At 45.5% G+C, this 13,891-nt stretch overlaps 1 protein-coding gene across 1 annotated transcript in view; it reads right to left on the bottom strand.

Moving 5' to 3' along the window:
- Positions 1-13,891, bottom strand: part of P4HA3 (prolyl 4-hydroxylase subunit alpha 3) — a 119,361-nt gene that overhangs the window by 16,108 nt on the left and 89,362 nt on the right. Inside the window, exons 9-10 of the mRNA XM_030200006.1 lie at positions 11,068-11,227; positions 3,501-3,563 (exon numbers count right to left, since the gene is read on the bottom strand). Of these exons, the coding sequence (XP_030055866.1) occupies positions 3,501-3,563; positions 11,068-11,227 (223 nt within the window). The remainder of the gene's footprint in view (positions 1-3,500; positions 3,564-11,067; positions 11,228-13,891) is intronic.

Here is a 13,891-nt window from a genome sequence, read left to right as displayed (position 1 = left end):
CTTCTCTAAGGCCAGTTTTTACGTCTCCCTATCCAGCCTCTGGAGTGTTTTGTTTAACAAGAAGCATCTCAACTGTTCTTCCCATTCCCTGTAACTATACTAATGTTCTCCCAGAAAAAGGAGAATCTGTGTGGGTAGTTTCTCCAGGTACTCCTATGTGCCCTGCTACCATACCTGTAGATTATGACCCAGGTGATTATCTGGCTCCTAAGCGTACCACTGAGAAGACTATAGTGTCCAAGCTTATTTTCTACTTTCATAAGTCCCCGGGGTATGAAGAGTTACTAACAAATGAGCAGCCTGTCACAATTGGGGATTGGCGCCTATGGTGTGCAAAGTCTCCATTTCGTCTTCGTTCCCCCTGGGATAGGGGCTCGCATTATGGGCACCCTAAGTACCCTGTCCAGCCTGAGCCAACATTTATTGGGAACTTTCCTCACCCTCTCCTTGGTCATTACTGGCTCTGTGATAATGTCCTCCACATGATTCTTCCCGCCACATATGATTTTTGTGTATTGGTAACCTTGAATTATTTTCCTAAAGTTATTCCTCTTAAGCCACTATCCCCGCACCGCTCTAAGCGAGAGGCTTTGTCCTTACCCTCCTCCGTTGCCACAGAGGATGAGGCGATTGAATTAGCCCTCCAGTATATTAATTCTACTTATCCTCTGACTAAAAAGAGACTTGTAGCCCTTTCTGCCACGGCCTGGATTCCAATTGGAGGCCCGGTAGCGGGTATTACTGAACTAGGTATGGCTACCCGGAGACTTCAATCCCTACTCCATGTTTTAGTTCATGAGCTGAATGTGGTAGTCAATGCATTGCAGGATCAAATTAATGAATTAAGTATAGTTTCTCGGTATAATCGTATGGGCCTTGACTATCTCTTTGCAGCTCAGGGTGGCCTCTGCACAGTGCTAAATTCTTCAGAGTGCTGTACTATTGTCATAAATAGGACGCATGTGGTTAGGCATGCCATGGATAAAGTCCTACAGTTGGCCAGCCTTAATGTGGAGGATTACCGAGGAGGATTAGACCTTACCTCCTGGTGGTGGTCATTGACCTCCTGGATACGTCCCTTGTTCATTTCCCTAATAGTCTTAGTTTTAGCAGGGTTGTTGTTTTGTTTCCTGGCCTCATGTGCTTCGGCAGTATGCCGTCGAACCTTAACAAGTAGGGTAATGGTGATTCACAAGTCTATTCCTAGTTAGGATCACTATAATCTCCAGAGTTTGAGTTGTGAGACTTATCTCTGCATAAGCTGATTTTAGTCTCAAAGGGGGGAATGAGGCAGCCATGGCATAATTATATATATATAAGAAATCATATGAAGGGTTAATTCTGTTAAAAGCTTGGTATTTGAATTGAATTCCTATTTCAAAATCAGCTTTTTACCTTGCAAGCAGAGCAAAGGAATGCCAGATGGTTCATATTATTTGAAAGTCTTGGCCGAGCTAAGGTTAGGAAAGGTCAGTGAGAAATGAAACTCTGTCCCTTGTGAATTGCCAATGCTAGCTGGCACAGCTGTAAACTATTATGAATGAACAAAGCATGAGCCAGACATGCCGTAGTTTTAAAAGAATTAGTTTAATGCTAGTTAGATTCTAAATAATTCTAGATATTCCTGATGTTTAGATATATCTTATAAGGAATACTGATTCTGTGTATTTTAGAATATGTGTATTCTGTGTAGTTAATATGTAGAATGTCTGTTAAATTCTGTATTACTCTTTGTCTGCTGTTTAAGACTGCAGTGAGGAGATCCACATGTGGTTTGACTTAGCCATAGTTCTGGCTGGTTCAATGTATAAGCTGAGAGGTGAAAAAGGTCAGAACTAGTCAGCTCTCTTCTCCTTGATTAATTATAGCTAAGTGTAGGACTGGCCTCCTGGAAGTAATAACCTGATATGTATGCTATTAAGTAAGATTGGCTTTTGACCTCTTTAATGAATGCCAGAGTTTAGTTAGCAGTTAGTACTAGGAATATGAGAAATCAATCATAATAACATGTAAGAGACTGGAGACCAAATGTCTGGCTTGAGGGGCCCCAGGTCAGAGGTCAGTTTAGGATGTCTGGAACCTATGTAACTGATATTTCAAAAGTAATGATTGGTTGAGGCAAGGTAGCCAATCAATTTCTTAACCAATTGGGAGTAAAGGGGGCTAGGCTAGGAGGAGGGCTTAGGACCCTATTTAAGTAGGAGCAGAAGCAGTTTACGTCAGAAGGAGCTCAGAAGAAAGAGAAGGACAGAAGGAACAGACAGAAGAAGGAGAAGACAGCATAAGAAGAGAAGCAGCTGAGACAAAGACACAGAGAGCTGAGAGAAAGAGAAGAGAGCTAGAACTGATGTCTTGCTTTGTTTGCTGGCAAATAAAGAAGATTTTTCTCTCATTCTGGTGTGTGCTGTCTGACTCCTGAAGCATCACAAATTCATGCATCCATTCCTGCAACATACCTTCAACTAATTATGAATAGGGAAAGGAATGGGACTTGATATACCGCCTTTCTGAGGTTTTTGCAACTACATTCAAAGCGGTTTACATATATTCAGGTACTTATTTTGTACCAGGGGCAATGGAGGGTTAAGTGACTTGCCCAGAGTCACAAGGAACTGCAGTGGGAATCAAACCCAGTTCCCCAGAGTCAGAGTCCGCTGCACTGAACCACTAGGCTACTCCTCCACTAGCAACATTCCATGTAGAATCTCAAGTAATAGCAACATTCCAGAATCTCAAATAGTAACAACATTCCATGTTCCACTGCACTAATCACTAGGCTACTCCTCCACTAGCAACATTCCATGTAGAAGCCTGCCCGTGCAGATCAGCAACACAGCCACGCAGACTTCTGTTTCTGTGAGTCTGCGCAGCCGCATTGCTGACCTGCAAGGGCAGGCTTCTACATGGAATGTTGCTAGTGGAATAGCAACATTCCATGTAGAATCTCAAATAGTAGCAACAGAATCTCAATAGTAGCAACATTCCGTATAGAATCTCCAATAGGGAAAGGGAAATGGGACTTTATATACCACCTTTCTGAGGTTTTTGCAACTACATTCAAAGCGGTTTACATATATTCAGGTACTTATTTTGTACCAGGGGCAATGGAGGGTTAAGTGACTTGCCCAGAGTCACAAGGAGTTGCAGTGGGGAATCGAACTCAGTTCCCCAGGATCAAAGTCCACTGCACTAACCACTAGGCTGCTCCTCCAGATGCTCAGTCATGTGATCACAAATAAACATGAAACTGAGCTTATCCATCACCAGTCATAAAAACCTCCTGTGCGCATTCAAATGTATTCATTTAATTTATTTTTATGATTATATTTTCTAAAAAAAAATTTTACTGTTCGTCACTGCTAAATATTAATTCATTGTGCAGTAGAGTTTTTTGGGAAAGATAGTCATAAAGTGAGGTCAGCACACTTACATCTATCCTTGTGGTGTATGCTTATTAGTAAGTCTAAGAGCCAATTATATTATTGAGTTGCGATACTTACATAGACCATAAATGTGGCTACCCTGTTTCCTACATTCATCCTGTACAGAGGACTCTTCCTGGACTGCAAAAAAAACCCAAAAACAATAGAAAAATAGAAAAGAATAATGGCCTTTCCATTTTTTTATTTATTAGGATTTATTTACCGCCTTTTTGAAGGAATTCACTCAAGGCTGTGTACAGTAAAAATAGATCAAACATGAGCAATGGGCAATTACAGCAGTAAAAATATTCAAATAATACAAAGTATGGCATAGTATACTACTTTTAACCAACGTATGTATTTAAATTAAGGGCCACTGTTTTTTTTTTTTATTTTAATTCTTATTGTATTTACCATGTGGTATTCAAACTGTCTTGCTCCTTGCCTGTGAATCAAATTGCTTACACACTCTGTATTGTTGTTTGTATTACATGGACCTCAGAGCTCCCCAGCCTGGCTGTTCTATTCAGAACACACTTTGCACTCTATTTTCATAATTGCGCACTAGCTGTTTTGTGGAGGTAGTCTTATCACTGGTCCAGTTTATCCCCGCCTCCCAACCACCAGCCCCACCTCCCAACCACCGGCTCTGGCACAGACTGTATAAGTCTGCCCAGCATTATCCCCGCCTCCCAACCACCAGCCCCGCCTCCCAACCACCGGCTCTGGCACAGACCGTATAAATCTGCCCAGCATTATCCCCGCCTCCCAACCACCAGCCCCGCCTCCCAACCACCGGCTCTGGCACAGACCGTATAAGTCTGCCCAGCAGTCTAGATTTCCTGAATGGAGGTATAATGGTTAGGTGCCAAAGGCGACATTGAAGAGGTGTGCTTTGAGCAAGGATTTGAAGATGGGCAGGGAGAGGGCTTGGCGTATGGGCTCAGGGAGTTTAATCTAAGCATAGAGTGAGGCAAGGCAGGAAGGGCGGAGCCTGGAGTTGGCGGTGGTGGAGAAGGGTACTGAGAGGAGGGATTTGTCCTGTGAGTGAAGGTTACAGGTAGGAGTGTAAGGGGAGATGAGGGTAGAGAGGTATTGAGGGGCTGCAGATCGCGTGCATTTGTAGGTTAGTAGGCGAAGCTTGAACTGTATGCGATACCTAATCGGGAGCCAGTGAAGAGACTTGAGGAGAGGGGTGATATGAGCATATCGATCAAGGCGGAAGATAAGACGCACTGTAGAGTTCTGAACGGATTGAAGGGGGAATAGATGGTTAAGTGGGAGGCCGGTGAGGAGTAGGTTGCAGTAGTCAAGGCGAGAGGTAATGAGAGAGTGGATGAGAGTTCAGGTGGTGTGCTCAGAGAGGAAGGGGCGAATTTTGCTGATGTTATAGAGAAAGAAGCGGCAGGTCTTGGCTGTCTGCTGGATATACGCAGAGGAGAGGGAGGAGTCGAAGATGACTCCGAGGTTGCGGGCAGATGAGACGGGGAGGATGAGGGTGTTGTCGACTGAAATAGAGAGTGGGAGGAGAGGAGAAGTGGGTTTGGGTGGAAAAACAATGAGCTCAGTCTTGGCCATGTTCAGTTTCAGGTGGCGGTTGGACATCCAGGCAGCGATGTCGGATAGGCAGGCTGATACTTTGGCCTGGGTTTCTGCAGTGATGTCTGGTGTGGAGAGATAAAGCTGGGTGTTGTCAGCATAGAGATGATATTGGAAGCCATGAGATGAGATCAGCGAGCCCAGGGAAGAGGTGTAGATTGAGAAAAGAAGGGGTCCGAGGCCTGAGGAACTCCAACAAAGAATGGGATGGGGGTAGAGGAAGATCCATGGGAGTGTACTCTGAAGGTACGGTGGGAGAGATAAGAGGAGAACCAGGAGAGGACAGAGCCTTGGAATCCAAATGAGGATAGTGTGGTAAGGAGTAAATTGTGATTGACAGTGTCAAAATCGGCGGATAGGTTGAGGAAGATGAGGATGGAGTAGTGACCTTTGGATTTGGCAAGGAACAGGTCATTACAGACTTTAGTGAGTGCTGTTTCTGTCGAGTGTAGAGGGCGAAGACCGGATTGAAGCGGATCGAGGATGGCATGAGAGGAGAGAAAATTAAGGCAGCGGCTGTGAACAGCGCGTTCAAGTATTTTGGAGAGGAAGGGTAGGAGGGAGGTAGGGCAGTAGTTGGAAGGACAAGTAGGGTCCAGTGATGGTTTTTTGAGGAGTGGTGTGACTACAGCATGCTTGAAGGTGTCAGGGACAGTTGCAGTGGAGAGAGAGAGGTTGAGGATATGACAGATGGGGGGGGGTGACAATAGGAGAGATGGTGTTTAGTAAGTTGGTGGGGATGGGATCAGAGGAACAGGTGGTGCATTTCGAAGAGGAGAGAAGGTGGGCGGTTTCCTCCTCGGTGATATCAGGAAAAGAGGAGAAGGAGGCTTGGGATGGTTGGTTGAGGTGGGTGGTTTCCTCCTTGGTGATATCAGGAAAAGAGGAGAAGGAGACCTGGGATGGTTGGTTGAAGGAATGGGTTAAAGGGTGAAGAGGAGGAGGTGGCTTGGTAGTGAATTCGAGGTTGATCTTCTGCACCCTGTCGCGAGAATAGTCAGCCAGTGATTGAGGGGAGAGTAAGGGGGGGGGGGGGAGCGGAGGGCACTTTGAGGAGAGAGTTAAGGGTGGCGAAGAGACGACGAAGGTTGGAGCTGAGTGAATTAGTCAATTGGGTGTAATAGTCCTGTTTGGCAAGGAATAGGGAGGACTGGAAGGAGGATAGCATGAATTTGTAATGAATGAAATCGGTATGGGTGCGAGATTTCCTCCAGAGGCGTTCAGCAGATCGGGTGCAGGAGTGAAGGTATCGGATGCAAGGGGTCAGCCAGGGCTGGGGATTAGTACGCCTTGTGGGACGGGAGGTGGATGGTGCAAGGGTGTCAGAGGAGAGAGTGGCATTGTAGGCAGAGACAGTCATGTCGACAGACTCGGAGGACATGATGGAAGGGAGGAGATTAGTGATACTAGAGGATAAGGTGGGAGGGTCGACAGCCTAGAGATTCCTGGAAGTAGTGGTTAGTGTTGAGCGGGACGGAGGGGGAGGGTGATGAAGTGTGAAGGTGATCAGGTGATGATCAGAGAGAGGAAGAGCTGAGGTGCAGAAATTGGAGAGTGAGCAGGTAGAAAAGAGGACTAGGTCAAGACAATGGCCAGTTTGATGAGTAGGGGTGGTGGAGCTCAGCTGGAGGTTGAAGGAGGATGTCAGAGTGAGGAACTGAGAAGCGTAAGAGTCAGTTGGGTCGTTGGCGTGTATGTTAAAGTCTCCAAGAATGAGGGACGGAGATGAGGGTTCAAGAAAAACGGAGAGCCAGGCGTCGAAGTCGGTAAGGAAGGAGGGGAGGGACTTATCAGGGGGGCGGTAAATGACTGCAACTCTGAGTGGCAGCGGGTAGAATAGACGGATGGAGTGAGCTTCAAAGGATGAGAAGCAGTGAGACTGTGGTAGGGCTGTGAAAACTGCAGGAGGGCATTCTCTCTCTCTCTCTCTCTCTCTATATATATATATTTATATACTTACTTTGTTATAGAATTTACATGCTGTAGAATAATAGAACTGTATCAGACCTTACTGCAGAATATAATAATCACTGAAATAAGTTGCTAAAGTAAGAAAGGTCACATATATGTCATGCTTGTAATTAACTAGCTTGTTAGTAAGAAGTAGGCCGGAATCATCTCAGGAGTTTGGAATGTTTTAATTAACTGAGAGAATGAAGGAAGTGTATGTGCCTTATCTAAAAAGGTAGCTGGAGGGGCAAGGAAGGGAATCATTATATTTTCTTTCTTCTTATTATTTGTTAACCAGAACTATAGCACCTAGTATTCCTGGCTATTTAAGGTTACATTGAATCAGTATTGACAGACTGCTGACTGAGTTTCCTTATGTTTGGTAGTCTCCCTGCATGCAGGTTTGATTTACAAATAAAGATCTTTATATAATTGAGCCCAGAGTTCTGCGAGTTTCTTCGGTAAAGGGGTGTGGTAGCCGTGTTAGGAAGGGCAACCTTCGAAAGCTAATCAAGAAATGTATTAAGTTATGTCCAATAAAAAAGGTATCATCTTATTTTCTTTTCCATGTTTTATTTTGTTTGAAATTTGGTAAAGGGAAAATTTCCATAACATTTTGGTCCTTCGAGCCGGAAACCAATACCCTTCCCTGGCTACAGGGTCGAGATTGAAACTGCGCACACGGACGAAGACCGTCCCTACAGAAAGTCTTCTGGTGGCAATACCGAAAAAAGAGGCAGATCTTTCTGCGGCCTGGGAAGGTGACGGTTCCAATCCAAATTTAGACCGGAGACAGCTCACAGGATTCTGGGTAAGTTTGTGGGTTTTTGTTGTTGTAGGTTTTGTTTTGTGTGAGACGAATCAGAGATTAATCTAAGACCATAGCCTGTGCGAGACGGCTACTGGAATAAATAACTCAGTGTACACTTTAAAGCTGTAATAGGAGTCCAGACCAGGTTCAGGGAGCCCGAGGTTTTGGGAATTTTCCTTACAGCAGTCTAGACTGAGTTCTGGGAACTCACCGGTGTAATTTTTAATTAAAAAAAAGGGGGGGAAATTAAGAGCATTTTGTTGATTGTCCGGACAAATGGAAAATTTGTGTTGTAAATTAGGATTTTGTAATTGTTTGTGCTGTTCTGACTGCCGTGATGATTAAGGCAGAGCATTAACCGGTGATGCTAAATTTATGCATAAGATGCATCCAGAAAATGTAAAATATTTGAGAAAATTGGAAAAAAGATTTGGATTTGATGGAAAATTAACGGTGAATTCTTGTGATGAATTGCGTAGGAACCTTGAAGCATATGAAAAGAGTCACAAAAGGAAGTAGGGAAAAAATGGACTAGAGCAATCACAAAATTGGTATATGCAGGCATACAAGAGAAATTGTGATATTGATAAAAAGAAACAGGCTGAGAGCTCTAAGCTAGTTAACTTACTAGACAAAGAAGATGATTTGATGCTCAGTTATATATCGATTGATGATGGAGCGCATGAATATCTATCACTTGGTCAAAATGTGTGTAACATCCAACCGATTGACCCCTGAGGAAGGCTTTCTAAAGCCGAAACACGGACCGTGTGTAGGGTCCAAATAAAGTTGTGTTTGGAGCATCTTATCCTGGTGTTTGGACTGATTTCTTGGACCTGGTTCTTTTCCACCCCGTTTTTGTTGTGTTCTGTTTTTGTGGAGAGTGTGAACCCCATTTGTTTTTATGAATTGGAAAGAGCACAACGGCAAGTAGTGGGACCTGATTGGGTGTGTAATTAGAGGGGACTGGGAATTCTAATGATGTCAATAATCAGGTTCTTCAGTATGCTGATCCACTGCTGAACCAGAGATTAAACGAGTTGATGCAGAGCGCCCAGAGTTCTGCGAATTTCTTCGGTAAAGGGAAATTTTCCATAACAACTTACTTTAAAGGGAATGAAGTGGACACACTGTTGTCTTAGTCTGATTTATTCGCTTGATTAAAAAACTTTTTCATAGATAGTAACATCTATCTGTATTAAGTTGTGTTGTGAGATGTACAAAGGGCCAAATTCTATAAAAGGCACTTTCAAAATTGGTGCTGAAAAACCACGCGGTTAGCGTGATTCTATATACTCCGCCTAAAGTTACGCATAGTTTATACAATACGTTCATGCGTCATCCTTGCGACTAAAATTGAGGTGCACCCTTTTAGGCCAGGCCTAAATACCTGCTCCTAAGTTAGGCACAGATCGGGTGTGCTTCATAAGAGTGCGTGAAGTTTTCTAAAACACCCACAACCTGCCCATGGCTATGCCCCCTTTTCGACTGCGTGAATGACATTTTGCGTGCACTGCGTTAATAGAATACGCCTAAAAAGTTTTGTGTGTTAATTCTAATTAAAGCCAATTAGTGCCGCAAATTTATTTATTTATTTGTTGCATTTGTATCCCGAGGTAACACATTCAAAAAAAGTGGGGGAACCCGCTGTGATTTGCAAACACAAAAAAAAGTTAGTAGACCCGCAGTATTAATTTTTTTTGTGTTTCCATTTGTATCCCACATTTTCCCACCTATTTGCAGGCTCAATGTGGCTTACATAGTGCCGTTTTGGTGATCGCCAGTTCCGGTATAACAAGTACAGAATGGTAATGTGATAGAGTTCATGTGTGACAGGCACAATTGGGAGACAGGAGGAGGAGTTAAGTAATGTCCAGTTCGAGTATTAATTACTTTGTATTGCAGGGTTCAGGCATTTAGGTTGGTTCATTAGGGTATGCCTTTTTAAACAGGTTAGATTTTAATGATTTCCAGAAGTTTGCAGGGTCATGCACTGTTTTCACGGCATTTGGTAATGCATTCCATAGTTGCGTGCTTATATAAGGGAAGCTGGATGCATATGTTGATTTGTATTTGAGTCTTTTGGTTGTTAAGTTGGTTGTTAAGGACCAATTATCGGCGCTGCTTGGCTTGTTAATCAATTTGGCCATGTGACTAAATTAGCACACACACCTTAAGGTGCCATATATAGAATTGGAGAGTACATAAGTACATAAGTATTGCCATACTGGGAAAGACCAAAGGTCCATCGAGCCCAGCATCCTGTTTCCAACAGTGGCCAAACCAGGTCACAAGTACCTGGCAGAACCCTAAATAGTAGCAACATTCTATGTAGAACCCCAAAGAGTAGCAAGATTCTAGAATTCTAAAGAATAATAAGATTCCATGTACAACCCCAAAGAGTAGCAAGATTCTAGAATTCTAAAGAATAATAAGATTCCATGTAGAACCCCAAAGAGTAGCAAGATTCCATTCAGAATTCCAAGTACATAAGTATTGCCATACTGGGAAAGACCAAAGGTCCATCGAGCCCAGCATCCTGTTTCCAACAGTGGCCAATCCAGGTCACAAATACCTGGCAAAAACCTAAATAGTAGCAACATTCTATGTAGAACCCCAAAGAGTAGCAAGATTCTAGAATTCTAAAGAATAATAAGATTCCATGTACAACCCCAAAGAGTAGCAAGATTCCATTCAGAATCCCAAGTACATGAGTATTGCCATACTGGGAAAGACCAAAGGTCCATCGAGCCCAGCATCCTGTTTCCAACAGTGGCCAATCCAGGTCACAGATACCCGGCAAGATCCCAAATATGTATAAAACATTTTATACAGCTTATCCCAGAAATAGTGGATTTTCCCCAAGTCTATTTAATAATGGTCTATGAAGGAAGCCGTCCAAACCTTTTTAAAACTCCGCTAAGCTAACCGCCTTTACCACATTCTCTGGCAACAAATTCCAGAGTTTAATTACACGTTGAGTGAAGAAAACATTTCTCCGATTCGTTTTAAATTTACTACATTGTAGCTTCATCGCATGCCCCCTAGTCCTAGTATTTTTGGAAAGCGTGAACAGACGCTTCATATCTAATCTTTCTACTCAGTTTCTAATTCAATGTGCATCAAAATCACCAACACCAGTTGAATTGCAACACTTCTGCATATCATGTATTTTTTTCTCTCTTTATTTAGATCTTGGGTGATGGTATTAAGTTGTGTTACATCACAGCAACCCAATCATACAATGTCATGACAAGCTGAGCATTTTCTGGTCCAGCTACTTACTGTGGCATGGTCAAAGTGGGGCTCATAGTGTCCTCCTATCCCATAATTCACCACCTGCAGGTGCTCAGCATATGGCAGCTGGAGGTTCAAACCGGTGAGTGCTGCAATCCGGAAGTCCAGTTTCCTAATCAGAGGGTCTGTCGTGTTCTTCAGCCAGGCACTAAAAAAAAAACACATGAAGAGCAGCTTAACCCAAAGCTTCAATATGACAGGGAGGTAGAAAAAAAAAAAAAACTACCCAGTGAGTCTCGGAGAAAGCCTCATCTATGTAGGGTAGAGACAGCAAAGTTGCTGCTCCAGTGAGGATAGCAAACACCAGTAGTAGCTTCCAGAACAGTGGCGTAGCCAAGGGTGGGCTTGGGTTGGCCCAGGCCCATCCACTTTGGGTTCAGGCCCACCCAATAGCAGCACATCTATAATGTGGCTGGCAGGGATTCCCAAGCCCCACCAGCCCAAAACTCCCAACTGTCCCTCCTGCATACCTTTTAAATAGCGGATCTTTGCCTACAGCAAGTAGTGACTGACACATACTGTTCGCACCAGCCTTGCAGCCTTCCCTCTGATGTATTCTCGCCTTTGCGGAAACAGGAAGTTACATCAGAGGAAAGGCCATGGGGCCAACATGAGCAGTGTGTATTGGTTGCTGCTCACTGCCGGTGAAAATCTGCTATTTAAAAGGTATTCAGGGAAGGGCGGATGTTTGAGAGACCATATGGATGCAGGCAAGAGAGGGAGAGACAAAATCACTTGTGGGACAAGGCGGAGTACTTCTGCCCACCCATCTTGGGCCCAAATTTGGGTGTCTGGCTACGCCCCTGTTCCAGAATAAGGGAATGCTCTCCTGACTGGTAAGGTAATAGTAAGAGGAGACCCCTTTCGAAGGGTAATTGAGATTAGTATAAATCCCTAGCCCTGTCTTGATTCTTTGTCTTTGACCTCCTGCTTCCTTGGCCACCATACCATAGAGTGAGTCTTGGGCTACGATACCCTTGCCATTGTACCAAGTTTGTGGAGGGGATTGAGGACTTTGGGTAACCCAGCCATAGTGCCAGGAGTAAGTGAGATGTGACAAGGTGCACATGTTCTAAGTTTGAATGGGGAACTAGTTCACCAGTACTTCTAAGGAGATAGGAGCAAAGCTATTTGGAGAAACAACAGGGGATCTTAGTCCTGAGAAGCAGGAAGGGGCACCAGGGCCGCCGAGAGACTGGGCTAGGCCCGGGACAAGGCCGCCCCCGGGCCCCCCCCCCCACCCGAGGTCACCCCCTCCACCCGCCACTGGGCCCTCTCTCCACCCCCGGGCCCTCTGCACTGACCTTAAGCGCCTCACCTTCGAAAGCGCAGCAAGCAGACCACTCCTTCCTTCCGTGTCCCGCCCTCGTGGAAGTTACGTCAGGCGAGGGAGGGACACGGAAGGAAGGAGTGGTCTGCCGCTGCTTGCTGCGTTTTCGAAGGTGAGGCGCTTAAGTTCAATGCCAGGGAGCGACGGAGGGCGGGCGGGTCGGACTGTGGCGGCGGCGCTGGGCCCCCCCCGGAGGTCCGGGCCCGGGGAATTTTGTCCCCCATGTCCCCCCCTCTCGGCAGCCCTGAGGGGCACATAGCATATCCCTAGGACCTACAAAGAGAAGAGTATGATGGTGGTGTTCCTATCTGGGTAAACTAGCTGTGAAGATGCACAAGGGTAAAAGAAATAAAAAGGAGTCTCCGAGAGAGCCCTGAAGGACCAAATAAGTGGCTTTAATCTGTAAGTGTTGCAGTTATTTTCAGTGGCGTTCCTAGGGGGGCTGACACCCGGGGCAGATCACAGATGAGACCCCCCCCCGGCGAAACGCGACTATCCCCCCTCCCTTTACTCTGCTATCCCTGGTGGTCTAGAGGTACCTCTTCGTCTTCGGGGCAGAAAATAACCCCCTCTTTCCTGCCCGGAGCGCTGCTGCTAGCTGCCCTGCATCCTGTCCTGTGGTGAGTCCGGCTCTCAGCATTTCAAAATGGCCACCGAGAGTTGAAGCAGCCTCGCAAGACGTCAACTCTTGGCAGCCATTTTGAAATGCCGAGAGCTGGACTCACCACAGGACAGGAGGATGCAGGGCAGCTAGCAGTTCCGGGCAGGAAAGAGGGGGCTCTTTCCTGCCCCGAAGAGGTACCTCTAGACCAGCAGGGATAGCAGAGTAGGGGGAGGAGAGATGACAGGGGGGAGGTGAGGGCGTGGAAGGGGCGGGACAGGGGACGAGAAAGGGGCAGCTCCCTCCAGTGAAACGACACCCCCCCCCCCGGTGCATCTTTACCTGCTGGGGGGGTGGGGGTGGAGCGCGACTGTCAGCAACGCTCGTTCCCTGCTCCCTCTGCCCCGATACAGGAAATAACCCGTTCTGGGGCCAGAGGGAGCAGAGAACGAGCGTTGCCGACGGACGTGCGGCACCCCCCCCCCAGCGGTGTGCACCCGGGGCGGACCGCCCCCACCGCCCCCCCCCCCCCCTTGTACGCCACTGGTTATTTTGCCTCTGTCTATACTATTGTTTTTGTTCATTTTTGCTTAATGACTTTGTTTTAAGTAAACATTTTGCTTCAGAATCCCAGTTCTGGCCTGGAATGAGTTATTGAGTGGCAGTGGAGAGTGGAAAATGTGATTCGTGTGCCAACAGTCTCCCAGTGATTACCAGTTCTGGCCTTGACTCACTAAAACCTAGTATTTTTTTTTCTACAGTCTTTAGGGCAGGAATGGATTATTATAAAGAATAAAATTACTATGAATAGGCATGGATTAGTGGGACGAAGTCAACATGAATTTAGCCAAGGGAAATCTTGTCTTACCAATCTGCTACAT

Source organism: Microcaecilia unicolor, chromosome 4 (genome assembly GCF_901765095.1).
Source record: "Microcaecilia unicolor chromosome 4, aMicUni1.1, whole genome shotgun sequence".
Classification (NCBI taxonomy): domain Eukaryota; kingdom Metazoa; phylum Chordata; class Amphibia; order Gymnophiona; family Siphonopidae; genus Microcaecilia; species Microcaecilia unicolor.
This window is presented reverse-complemented; position numbering and strand designations above follow the sequence as displayed.